At 36.3% G+C, this 14,150-nt stretch overlaps 2 protein-coding genes and 1 pseudogene across 2 annotated transcripts; all 3 read right to left on the reverse strand.

Annotated features, from left to right (window-relative positions):
* Window positions 1–4,066: 4,066 nt before the first annotated feature.
* Window positions 4,067–6,211, reverse strand: LOC122610925. The gene has a single exon (XM_043783879.1). It carries the CDS (start codon window positions 6,209–6,211, stop codon window positions 4,067–4,069), a length of 2,145 nt encoding a protein of 714 aa, XP_043639814.1.
* A 1,023-nt stretch (window positions 6,212–7,234) lies between these two features.
* Window positions 7,235–9,314, reverse strand: LOC122610926 (annotated as a pseudogene).
* A 1,798-nt stretch (window positions 9,315–11,112) lies between these two features.
* On the reverse strand, window positions 11,113–13,880 carry LOC122579473 (pentatricopeptide repeat-containing protein At2g26790, mitochondrial-like). The gene has a single exon (XM_043751655.1). The coding sequence runs from the start codon at window positions 13,704–13,706 to the stop codon at window positions 11,262–11,264; it is 2,445 nt and encodes an 814-aa protein (XP_043607590.1). The 5' UTR covers window positions 13,707–13,880; the 3' UTR covers window positions 11,113–11,261.
* Window positions 13,881–14,150: the final 270 nt, after the last annotated feature.

Below are 14,150 nucleotides of genomic sequence, written 5' to 3' on the forward strand. Positions count from 1 at the left end.
TACATTACGTGCAATTGAGTACAATGAGGTACATTACGTGCAATGGAGTACAATGAGGTACATTACGTGCAATTGAGTACAATGAGGTACATTACGTGCAATTGAGTACATTGAGGTACATTACGTGCAATTGAGTACAATGAGGTACATTACGTGCAATTGAGTTCAATTGAGGGACATTGATAGACATGTTTGGCATTATAGAACTTGTTAGATACTTATGGATATCATTATTACTTGTTCTTGTTTACTATGTGTATTCTAAATACCTTGCGTAGTTCATTATGTGAGTACCTATGTGAGGGTCATTGATGGACATTGATTGATTATGGATTGTTTGAGTATGATTGTTTTATTTATGATTAGGATAGTTGTACATACAGGGAAGACGATGATACATTTAATGAGTTGCAGATGTGGTGGGAAGGCTGCGGGTGACCCTGTATACAAACATCTAAGATTCCTTAAATGTAAAGTCGTATGAAATGTATGTGTATTGTGTTTGGTTGTGTTTGATGGACAGGATGTACTTGAGACAATAGGGTGGACAATTGAGGTGCAATGTGTGCAAGTGCAATAAACGAGTACTTTATGTACTTAATGAGAATTGAATGACATGAGAACAATTTAGGAACATTGATGAACTTGTTTGACATTTTAGAACTTAATGGATACTTGTTGATGTCCATATTTAGTGTTCTCGTGCATTACATGTGTTCTAGCTTTGGTATAATTTGTGTAATGGATACGTGTTGGTCTAGGTTGCGCTACGAGCCAACCCAAATTGAATAATTGTGCCTTTTAAGGACTTATTGTAAGTGTGTTCCTTGTTCATTATCTTTGTTCATAATGCGAATGGATTTGGATTTAGATCCTTGTCATTTGCTCCTACGAACTCACCAACCTAGTGTTGACCTTGTTTAGTACACTTTTCAGGTAAACTTGTGAATCCAAGACGTGATGATCGATTGAGGCTTGTGCTAGGACCTGGGCTTGGACTTACATGGATCCAGGATTCATTCGCCCTATGTTATGCATTTTATACTTGATTATTTATGTTGGATTCACCGGATCCTTTTATGCATATTGATCATGTTCTACGATAATTCCATGCATACGCTATATCTTTTCGGAGACATTTCGTGCGTAGCTCGGGGTGTTACAATTACATACCACATTAGAACACATAGGCATATCATCATACAGATACAAACCACCCTGTTCACTACTAGTCCCCATCAGGTTTTTTTGAGCTAAATCCTGTATGTAGCATTTAGTATCATCAAAACCTATATAAAGTTTATTATCTCTGGCCAGTTTATGAACAGACATTAGGTTAACATTGTATTCTGGAACTACAAGAACATCAAACATAATGACACCATTTGGTAAATGCAGATTTCCAATCTTTTTTACAGTTGCAAAAGAACCATTAGGGTGACCAATAGTTAGGTTTAAATCACTAATATCAACAACATTTGTAAGGTTTTCTTCAGAACATGTCATATGCTGATTTGCCCCAGAATCAATAATCCATTTTAAGATTTTATTTAGCATGACAGTATTGAAATTCCACCACTTATTATGACTCAGGATATTACCTGCCATATTGGCATGCAGACCAGAAGAGGAGGTAGAACCAGATTGAGAATCTATGAGACTAAGTAATTTAGAGAGTTGATCAGCAGTTAGGGTAACAGGAGAATTAGAATGATCAGAAGAAGATTGCACATTAACAGAATTAGAGCAGATAGAGGTTTTATCAACACTAGCATGATTATTAGACATTTTGGTATTTTGATGAAAGGATCTTTTATTGGCAAGAAGAAAACATCTTTCAATGGTATGACCAACCTTATTACAATGAGAGCAGTGAAGATTAGGATTGGGAGGTCTAAAGGTTCTTTGAGAGGGTTCAAAAGTTTTTCTGGATTCAAAGTGATTATCATAAGTTTTCTTAGAGTCAAATGACTTTGAGTTTCTATGAAAATTGGTTTTTGCAGCAAAGGCAGATACATTGAGAGGTTTGTTACCCATCCCCCCTCTGTGTGATTCTTCTCTTGACACAATATTATAAGCAGTTTTGACAGAAGGAAGTGGGTCTTTCATAAGAATGTTAGATCTAAATGACATATAAGCATCATCTAGGCCCATAAGAAATTGCATGAGTTTCATTAAATCATTGTGTGATTGAACTTCTTTGGCAGCTTTGCAAGAACAAGCAGGCAGTTTCACAATAGCATCTAATTGTTTCCACAGAGAGGTTAATTTGTGATAATATTCAGATAGAGTAGAACCATTTTGTGACAGAGAATTAATTTTTTGATGCAGATTAAAGATTACCGAACCATCCACTTTGTCATAAGTTTCTTTTAATTCTTGCCAGACAATGGTAGCATTTTTAGAGTAAATTTGACCTAAATACAATTCTTGAGACACACAACCAAGGATCCAATTTAGAACCACAGCATTACATCTATCCCACTGCTTAGCAAGAACAGGATCATTATCAGATTTCAAGCAAGAACCATCAATGAAACCAATCTTGTTTTTTGTTTCAAGAGCTAACTCAATGGCACAGGACCACACTCTGTAATTTTCTGTTCCTAACAGTTTAAATCCAATTAAAGGTGTACTCAGAGTATCACTAGCATGTAAATACAGAGGATCTCCAAAATCTAGTTTACTGATTTTAGTTGTTTCATCATATTCAGTTTCATTTAGGTTAGTTATAGGTGTGCCAGGAGGTGTATTACCAGTATTAATAGGAGGAATAGTACCAGACCCAGAAGCAGACATCTTAAAAGCAAAGAACAACTAACAAAAATATAAAACTTAATATTGAAGCACAGGCAGAGACAGAGATGAACAAACAATTAAAATATTCAACCAAGCAAAATAGAGCAGGCAAATAACAGATAGTGATACTAGACAAGAATGAGCAGATAGCCACAATAGAGAACAAGTACCAGAAAGACAAGAAAAAAAAAACAAATAGCACAGAGACAAAGTCCCCAAATAATCTCTCCTCAAAAAAGGTTTTGAAAATATATCTTAGTCTCACAATAGTATCAGGGACAGGATTCCTAACCTCTCGTATGAAGGCAGGTCAAGTATTAATACCATTGTTTTTATGAGAAGAAGATAGTAGAAAAAGGTTGATATATTTATATATAAAAAGGTTTAGCTGAGAAGAGACTATACGAAGATTTGTAACAAATAACAGATAAAGAAAGAAAAAAAAATAAGAAAAGGGAACAAGAAAACAATACAGTGCTTTCGGATGGAAGGATGAGGAACCCTAATTTTTTCTTGATTCACTTAGTCAAGAAAATAATCAGGATCTGAACAAAGAACTATAGTTTTGACCTTGATTCACTTAGTCAAGATACAAAACAATAATACGCCAGGAGATCCAAATACCAAACCCTATAGTTGTTCTTGATTCACTTAGTCAAGAATCAAGCCAAAGAGAAGCCAAACACCCCGAACCCAGAAAGAAGAATAACAAACCCTAAAGAACAAATCTAAGGTTTCGTAGTGGAATCCGCCTTAGATTGGAGATACAACCACCACAAAAGAAAAAACAATAAACTAGAACCACCGTAGTGCTCTGATACCATGTAAGAAATCACAACACAATCCAAGAGCAACCTTACAGAAGAGATTCACAACACAAATAAGATACACGAATGAAAGATTGATTGATATTAATGTTTAATAGTCCAGATACAATGATAGAAATTGAAAGATAATTTATATCTAAGATATAAGATCTAGAAATATAGATATATATTTGAGCAGTGATATTTTTCTGAACCCTAAATTGGGTATAAGGGTCGTTATATACCCCTAGTTCTTTTACACTAGAGTCCCTCAATATCCTTTAATAGTCGAGTAGTCCTTGCACTTCTATGCTTCACACCTTCAGTCCCTTATCTTCAACACTTTATCCTGCTAAGTCCTTCTGAGCCTTTGACAAGTGAATTACCTCAAGTTAGATAACAATGTAATAACAAGATGATCTTGTTACACTTTTAACATGCAGCTGGAGAAATCACCTTAATTAAGAGATTGATTGCTTCAAATAATGACGCCATTCATCAATGTATGCCATCTTATCGGGATCCATGCCTGGAAGTTCACGTGCCCTAAGTTGTTGTATTATCGTTTTAGTCTCACCAAGAAGTTTGGCTGCAACCTTGACACTTGCCTCTCTTTTCTCTATCACACTTTCTTGGCATTTCGTTATTATGACTCGTGGTATGTTGGTGAAGCAAGCAGAAAATATGTCTGCAATCATGTCATTTAAAAGGACAAACAACTGCTCATCATGTAGTTCGGTATTTCTTTGGTCTGTTAGCAAGATTGTTTCTGCAACCCGGTACATTGAATTGGCAGCAATTAAACTCTTAGAAGGTTTCTGCACCATTTCTCCGTTGGTACTTTCCTTGATTTCTATCACAATATCTTTTGCTTTTTCTGCAAACCATTTGACAATCTCTGTTGTTGTTTTCCCTGAAAACATATCTTTCCCCAAAGCATTCTTCAGCCACTTGCAGTTGTTTTCAACCTCATGACATATGGTCATAGTAGAATTTCGAATATTTACATATTCACTTGCACTATTGAGGGTCTCTTCTACATGATAGGTGTACCAAAGACCTTCTCCAACACTTTTAACCAAGCTCTCAACTCTGTCCTTATGAATATTTGGGAGAGAAATAGCAATGCATGTCATGGTTACTATTGGTAAGCCCCAACTGTTTACAAGCTCAGCAGGAAGCAGAGACTGCACGTGCTCGTTGTCAAAGTTTGTTACTCCATTGAACCCAGTAGATTTCCCAAGAAGATTTTGAAGATTTTCGTTTTGTTTCTTCTCGGCCTTTAAGATGAAGGAATTTATAGAGTTTAAGATTCCCTTCAATATATTTTCTGCAAGCTCCATCTCATTGTGAATTTGTAAAACGTAATTTCTAAGTTCTTCATTAACACCCTCGGCTCCTGGGGAGATAGGTGGAGTAAACAACCTCATCTTCAATGACTTACAACGATTTACACAATAGACAACAAATCTTAGAAAGACAATCGGGATGAGCCAGATGACTTTACACAATACGACAGTTACCTTTTGAAATCTAATCCAAAGGCCTAAAATGGTGTTTTTCAAATTATAGACAAAAGTTCTTGATCTACGACTGCTTGATAGAATAGGTATATGACTTTGTTTCCAGTCGTACAACCTTTGGGTCCAGTACTTCTCTACTTCAAAAAACATCAAATAATTCCTAGTCCATTCAGTGATCAACCTATAGTTCAAAACTGAAAAGCATCTAAATATCGGAGCAATGGTTCCCACTACGACTCCTATGGATTGTGTTATAACTATGGCAAGTATTGACCTCTTATACGGTGATCCATATGGCTTTTGTTTTTCTACTACTCCGTCATGAGTTCCCGACCAAGTTTTGAGCACCACGAGTAAGTGCATTAGTAAAACAAGTACACAAATTACTCCAGAAGCTGTGCATACCGGGCTACTAGCCATCACAAACTGAGGGCTACCAGTTTCTGCCATGACCCAGTACCTCGTCACATACTGTTTTAGTTTCTCCACCATAGACATTTGAGTATGTTGCAGACGTTGATCAGTTAATAAGGTTTTATTTGTCTCCTGATACTTGAACTCTAAAATATCTTTAGAGGTTGGAATTGATAGGGATGAAGAAATTATTATTATTAGTAACACAAAGATCAAAGTTGTATAGATGTATGCAACCTTGACGCAGTTAAAATCAAGTAAATAGCTACTATTAATATCGAGATGCATATCACTAATAACACTAGCAGTTATCTGAATAATAACATTCACAATCATGGTAATAGCGAGTATGGACAAACCTATGACATTTGCAAAAAGTGTGGTGTTGTTCATAGACGCCAAAGAAGGCATTAAGTTAGCCATCATCGTACACATAAAAGCCAAACTTCCTAATTTGGCCGCTTGGTCGATGTAACTTGGCATCCCACTATTAAGATCCACAGGCAGTTTCATGGCGACACTTATCACCGTTATAGAAGCAGCATTAAGTGTGAAATATTTGGATGGAAACCAGAACCTTTTATTTCGGAAACCATGCACTAAATCAGTTGCCATGGCAAAGATGCAAAAACAAGATGCAATTGCAATGTAGATCCCAATCCATACCATAGGTTGGCTATACTTGTTATTGTTTTCCGTATCCCATTCCACGTCACAAGCATGGAACAATTCGGCATGGTCATGGGCGGTAATAATATCTCAGAGATGAATAATCAAATGAACTCATCTTGGGATACTTTAGCCAATTAATCCGTATATGTTTTTACGAAAAATGATATGTACGCATCTTCTTTATAGAACATCACTGACTTTAATGCCTAGTCACTATTGTCCAAACATAATTTGTGACACGTGTGAGTTTTGACTAATTCAAAACTTTGACTTGGACTTTGTAGGCTTACGCTGTCAATGATTAGACAAAGTCACCAAACCATTGATTATCATGTCCATTACCAAAACATGTTCCTATAATACAAACATTTAATCGAGACTTTAGAAGTAACCGAACGACTCAGATAGTCAAATATATATAACCTTGCGTTTCACCTGCTTCATCCTTTTTTTCTTTTTTTTTTATCACATCATGCTATATTAGGTCTAACCTATACCCGGCCTGGAAATCACAATCTGCTAGTAAATGCAGCCTGAATGTGGTCATATCATTAATGTTGGACGTCGACTTTTTGGACTATTTGTCAACATCATTGACTTGATTGACTTTGACAAAATCATTACCAGATTACCTTGACTCACTCCTAAAAGCTTTGTCATGTATTATTGGCGCATTAATCGATAAAATAAATGGCAAATATGACAATTCGGCTGTTCTAAAAAAAAATGACAATTCGGGTTGGATAACGAGTCATTTAGAAAAGCAAGTCGAATGGGTTCAAGTGGAAACGGGTTTAGCCGTTTAGGTCTCACAATATCTTTTCAATTCAGGCCAGACTTTATATTCATCATTTTTGAAAGCAGGGGAAGGGATCTTTATCTGCAATTTTACCTCTATCATATCAAAATCATTGTCCACATTACTATATTCATTCATTGCGTTACAAAAAATTACTGTATTAATTCAATATACTGCACACAAAAGATGCATTATGCAATAATGAAGCCTGAGAAATCAACTTAAGGGGTTGATTGCTTCAAATAATGACGCCATTCATCAACGTATGCCATCTTATCAGGATCCATGCTTGGCAGCTCACGCATCTCTAGTAGTTCTATTATCTTTGTGGTCTTACCAAGAAGCATGGCTGCAACCTTGACACTTGCCTCTCGTTTCTCTATCGAACTTTCATGGCATTTCATTGTTATGACTCGCGGTATGTTGTTGAAGCAAGTGCACAATATGTCTGCAATCATGTCATTTAAAATGATAAACAGCTGCTCTTCGCAAATTGGTTCGGTGTTGCTTTGGTGTCTATGTAAGAGAGTTTGTGTTATTCGGTACATTGATATGGCAGCAATCAGCTTCGTAGGAGGGTTCTCCACCAATTCCCCGTTGGTACTTTTCGTTATATCTGTCACAATTTCTTCAGCTTTATCTGCAAACCAATTTAGAATCTCAGTTGATGTTTTCCCTTTGAAAGCATCTTTTGCTAGAGTAATCTCCAACCACTGGCATTGGCTTTCGACCTTATGCCATAAGGTCATGGTGGACTTTTGAGTATTGACATATTTACTTGCACTGTTGAGGCTCTCTTCGATGAGATGGGTGAATGAAAGACCTTCTCCAACACTTTTGACTAAGAACTTAACTTTGTCCTTGGGTATGCTTGGGAGAGCAACAGCAATGCATGCTAATGTTACTACCGGCAAACTCCAAATGTTAAAGAGTTCAACAGAAAGCAGAGATTGAACACAGTTAGTGTCAAAGTTCTGCACTCCATTGAATCCAGCAGATTTCTCAAGAAGCTTTAAAAGAGTGTTGCTCTGTTCCTTCTCGGCCTTTAAGATGAGGGAATTCATAGAGATTGAAATGCCCTTCAGTGTTTTTTCAGCAAACTCCATCTTATCATGAATTTGTAAAACATAAATGTTCAGGTCTTCGTTAATATCGTCGGTTTTTGTGGCCATTGGTGAAGGAAACAACCTTGACGTAAATGATTTCCACCAATAAAAACAGTAGACAACAAATCTAAGAATGACTACCGGGATGAGCCATATCAATTTGCACGATACGACAATTACCAAACCCAATGCAAAAGCTTAGAATGATATTTTTTGAAATATATACCAAAGTTCTTGTTCTATGGCTGCTTGATAGAAATTTTTTTGAAAGATGGCTGCTTGATAGAAATGGTATACCAGTTTCTTTCCACTCATACAGCTTCTGGGTCCAGTACTTCTCTAACTGAAAAACCATCAAATGATTCCTATCCCATTTAGTGACCAACTTGAAGCTCAAAACGGAAAAGCATCTAGATATTGGAGCAATGGTACCCACCACAACCCCAAAGGACTGTGTTATGACAATAAAAAGTGTTGACCGCTTGTAAACTGATATAGGTTCTTTCGCATCAAGGTATTCACGGTATCCATACAGAGCTTCAAGCACCACAAGTAAATTCATGAGGAAAACAATGGCACAAATTACTCCAGAAGCCATGGATAAAGGATTGCTAGCCATCACAAACTGAGGGCTACCAGTTTCTGCCATGACCCAATACCTTCTAACATGTTAGTTTTTCAACTGTAGACATTTGGCTATGTTGTAGAGATTGGTCAGAGAAAAGTATTTTGTTTGTGGCATGATACTTTCCTTCTAAAATTATCTTGGATGTTGAAATTGTTAGAGATGAGGAAACCATTATTACTAGTAAAAGGAAGATCATAGCCGTATAGATGTAGACGGCCGTAAAACAGTGAAACATGATACCATAGTGGTCAATATAATAATGATCGATGACACCAGTGTTAATCTGGACGCCAACATTCACAATTATGGTGATAACAAGAATAGACAAACCTATGATATTGGCAAGAAGGGTCTTGTTGTCCATTGACGCCAAAGAAGGCATTAAGGTAGCCATCATAGTGCGCATGAAGGCCATACTCCCTAGCTTGGCTGCCTGGTCCACGTAACCTGGCATCTCACTACTTAGATCCACAGGCAATTTCATGGTGATAGTTATCACCGTGACAGATGCAGCATTGAGAGAGAAATATTTACTTGGAAACCATAATTTTTTATTTCGGAAACCACCCCACAAATCTGCAGCCATGGCAATAATGCAAAGAAATGAAGCTACTGCAATGTAAATTCCAATCCACACAATAGGTTCACTATATCTGCTTTGATTTTGAATCTCCGCATAATCTACTAGAGTTTGCAAGTTAGTTACTGTAATACCCCAATCATCTATGTTGAACGATTTTCTGAAGTTTTCCGAGATGTCACACAACGTGGTATTCAGATTCAGAACTTGGTAACATTGCAAAATATTCATCATGTTTGCCAAGTAATGTGTAACTATGAAGCACGCATCAACTTCAACTTCTTAATAAGATCATAGCATTAATTAAAATGACTAGGACTACGTTGACTTAGACTCTCATTAGACAAAATCATCATCAAGAAATTTGTGACAACATACCTACTCAATACAAAGGAATGCAATATATCTATTACTTTTTAATTTTCACCGGTATCTATCTATATATATAACTAAGTGAGGATAATTTAGGGCTATTGTGGCTTAAGGAGTCCAACCTTTTTTTCCATCTTCAACCATCAACAATTTTTTTAACCAAATCAACGCTTAATGTGTCATGTAAATAATTCACTTAACGGGTGTACACTCATACCTCCAATTCCTTTTACAAATGTTAAAATCATATCCTTCAATTGTACTAAATTACCAACATCTATTTATCTACTTGTCATCATAGTACTTAGTCATTGGGATATTGAAATGTCCAAAATAAGACAGGTAGGGAAGATCATTAAAATACTAGATGATCACATCCATTATATTATATGCCATATAATTGTCACTGAAAGGAACCATGACGTCATAATGATCACAAAGTATATTTATCAGCATCGTAAACCTAGATTTAAAAAAATTAAAAATTAACAAAATGAAAATGATTCGGCATATCCAACAACAATTTGGCATATCCAACAACGGTGGATTTGTCGGAAATTTCTTCAACTTCAACAAAAAGTAAACATCATTGACTTGTGATGTAGATGGTAATATCATCATTGGTGACATGTAGAGTTAGTATTGACCAGTTCAAAACTACTTGGAAAAGTATAACCGAACTACTCGTATATATTACATTACAAAGTGAAATTGAAAGTTGCTACTGCATCTTTTTTAACACATCATATATAATACTAGGTTGAACAATACCGGGAAATAACAATCTGCTAGTATATCAAGTATATATTTGGGAAAGAATTTGAGCACACCATAACTCAAAATGAATGCATAGGTGCATACATGATACAAGTCTAAACTCCCCCCAGCTGTGTATTAGGCATTCAAATAGATTATTTATAAATAAACAGGTAATGAGATTGTCGACACAGAAATATAATTTTTCTTAAAAAAAAGGTAGACTGAAGGATAAATTTTCAAGTGATGGTAAAGAAAAGGAAATTACCTCTCACTAGTGACTTCACCTGCCAAAAAGCATATCGCTGTTTCACTCGTGAATCTTTTTTACCTGTGCCTATATCTCCTCATATGACTGTAAAGTGAACAAATACAAGAAAATCACAATCTTTTACTATGTATTAACTATTAAATTAATTATAAAAGAAGTCGAGCATACCATGATTGAGGATACATTCTCACGAGTAAGGTGAATCAACTCTTTAATTTTCACGAACTTGTATACCATCACAAACTGGCTCATGATCCATTGCATTTCAGCCTACACAATTCAAATGATTCATGGCAACATAACAGCCTAATTTTGCAAACATTAGGTTCATATCAGTCAACCTTTTGCAGGAAATGGGCACTACAGGTATTTTGTGCATAGTTTAATGCCACTGCAATGTTGTCACTTGTATAGGAAACAATAATGGGATCAATTCAACTGCCAATTTAGTAATTTACTGTACAAGATACAGAATTTTTAATAATATACAATTATCCTCAATTATCAAACATGTGAAGAGTTGACAAACGTGTCCTCAGCCCTCAACTCGCATTTTCCTGCCTTTCACCATCTTTAGAGCTACCATGGTTCTAGAATCTGGGAGGACCCCCTTTAATAGCATATCATCATAGAGTGTCCGAGCCTCTACAAAACCCCGAGAGGAATAGCCACCTATAAGAGCTGTGTAGGCTACAGTATCTGGTTGTAGACCTCTTTCTATCATTTCATTGAAAAGAGATATAGCACCCTGAAGGTTGTTTAGTTTACAGCAAGTGTCGATCAAAACCGTGTAGCAAATAACATCAGGAACCAACTCTTGCATTTTGACCAAATATGCTGACAAATCCCTTTCTTCTCTCTTGCTCCCTCCACTAATAGGGCTTCTCCGGTTTAATTTAGATTCCCCGTCAAATAATACTGTATAAGTTATGATATCAGGTTCTATACCCCGATTTATCATATCTTTGAAAAGATCATAAGCTTCTTTAAAGCGTTTCACCTGAAGATAACCATGTATCATGATCGTGTAAGAAATGACATCAGGTGCTATGCCTCTTGCTTTCATCATATCGAAAACCCAGCGGGCCATTCTCATATTTCCAGCCCGACAATATGCAGATTTCAACTTACTATACATAACTTTCGACGGCCCATTTTCTGTTTTCAATATAGTTTTAAATACCACTAACGCTCTATCGGTTTCATCTTTTTCACAGAGTGTGCTTAGAAGTTTAAAGCTACAAGCTTTTGGCACTAGAAGCCCGTTCTCTCCTTGCTTGGAAATCCTAAGAAAAAGTTCATATGCTTTTTCTATGTCATTTGCGTCACAGTACCCATTCATCATAGAAACATAATTTTGGAAGCTTTTTCTTTCAAGATAATCAAAAATAAATCCTGCTTCCTTCACCTTTCCACCTTTACATAATCCATCAATGATTATGTCATATGTAGCACTAGTGGGTTCTATACCTAGTGCTACCATTTTATCTAAAAAAATCATTGTCTTCTCAACAGACCCACATTTTGAGAACCCATCAAGAAGCACGTTAAAAGTAATGGTATCGGGTTTCAGACCGTTGTCATTAATCTCACTGAATATTTTCTCAGCATTCTTAAGGTCTTTAAGGAGACAATATCCTTTAATCAAAGTTGTGTAGTGCTTAACATCTGGTTTAATTTGATAGCGCTTCATCTCTTCTAGCAACAACATAGCTTCAGGCATTTTCCCTAGTCTAGATAGAGCAACAATCGCTATATTAAATGAGACTTGATCAAGAACAACTCCCGAGTTCATTGAGATTATGAATTGGTAAACAACTTCAGATAACAATCCAAGACGGCATAAGCATTGCATAATTGAGCTCATAACTACACAATTGCTTTTAATACCGGTCGAATGCATTTCCTCATGAATTTCCAAGGCTTTGGAAACATTCCCTTGATTACAATACCCTTGCACCAAGGCACTATAACAATATGCATCCGGGAAGATTCCTAACTGCTTCATGTAAAGAAACACATCTTCTGCATCTTTTAACCTCAACTCTTTTACAAAACCACGAATGACAGAAGCATAAGCGAAAAGATCAACAGGTGCGCCTGATTCTCTAAGCATTTTAAGGGACCGATAAGCAAAATGTGTTTGTCCATGTAAGCAAAGCCCCTCGATATAAGAACCAAAAGTGAAACTGTTAGGCTCAACCCCAGCTTCCTTCATTTCACTAAAAACATCTCCAGCTTCTTTCACACATCCCTTCCTGCATAACCCTTTAACGACAATCCCATACGTATACACATTAGGACAAAAACCATTCCTCTTCAAATGTTCATAAACTGCCAAACACGTATCCACTGCACCCTCTTCAACCAACAAGTTCATAAATAGATTACAAGAACGCATATTCGGAAGAAACCTCCCTTCTATCCTCGCCAACACATCCAAAACCTCATCAAACCGTCCCACACTAACAAACGCCTTAATCAACCCATCAATCGCTCTAGCCAACACATTTTCGCCATCCAAGCCAACCTCTTTCAAAACTTCTTCAACTAAATCCCAAACACCAAACCCAAAGTTCCCATCTTTATCCTCGATAACCTCTAAAAACGTAAACTTTAACCTACCCATCATATCCCAATAACACAAAAACCTAATAACACCCATATAAGTATCCACATCATGCTTAAAGCCACATTCTTTCAAATGGTTAATCAAACACAATGCATTACTGGGCTGTCCTATGAACTGATCCAAAGTTTTAACAACTGTAATTTTATCAAACATTTGGTGGGCACTATCAAACTTAACCGAGTTAAACCCACATTCATTAAAAATAAATGGTGGGTGTTCTTCGGAACCCGAATCAGATACATCGGAATAAGGTAACCGGGCAAGCGATGTAAAGAAATTAGTACGAAAAAAGGGGTTATGTTTGGCGAAATGCCGAAAAGAAACTGACCTGATCAAAGGAACCAACATGGAAGTTATACAAACATTTCATTTGCTTCTGAAAATTTGTAGTGATTTTGGATATAAAAAGAAGAAAGATTGTGGGTTTTGAATTATGGTAGCCACTGTTGTTTAAGGGTTTTAGAGAATGTTAGCAGAATTCCAGGGTTTATGCAATTTTGAGAGGTAAATATTTAACAAAAATATTTATGATAATTATAGGAATTATTAATACTTGGCAAACAAGAAAATCTTTTATAAATAAATAATAACGTATAGAAGGAAATTAAGCCTGGCAATATTTACCCAAAGCGGGTTTCCTTGGGCAAGGAATTTGATCTTTTGGGTTAAGATGGGCGTGCTTAAAACAATGACATCGGGTCTAGTGGGTAATTTCAATCTTTTCCCAATATTCATAGCGGGTCATCCCATTGGGTATCTTTTATTGCTATCTCGTGGACGACGGAAGTATGC

This window comes from Erigeron canadensis, chromosome 8 (assembly GCF_010389155.1).
Source record: "Erigeron canadensis isolate Cc75 chromosome 8, C_canadensis_v1, whole genome shotgun sequence".
NCBI classification, from domain to species: Eukaryota; Viridiplantae; Streptophyta; class Magnoliopsida; order Asterales; family Asteraceae; genus Erigeron; species Erigeron canadensis.

Coding starts and splice junctions, on each gene's coding strand:
- LOC122610925 (XM_043783879.1), bottom strand. CDS start 6,211: ATGGTATGGATTGGGATCTACATTGCAATTGCATCTTGTTTTTGCATC.
- LOC122579473 (XM_043751655.1), bottom strand. CDS start 13,706: ATGTTGGTTCCTTTGATCAGGTCAGTTTCTTTTCGGCATTTCGCCAAA.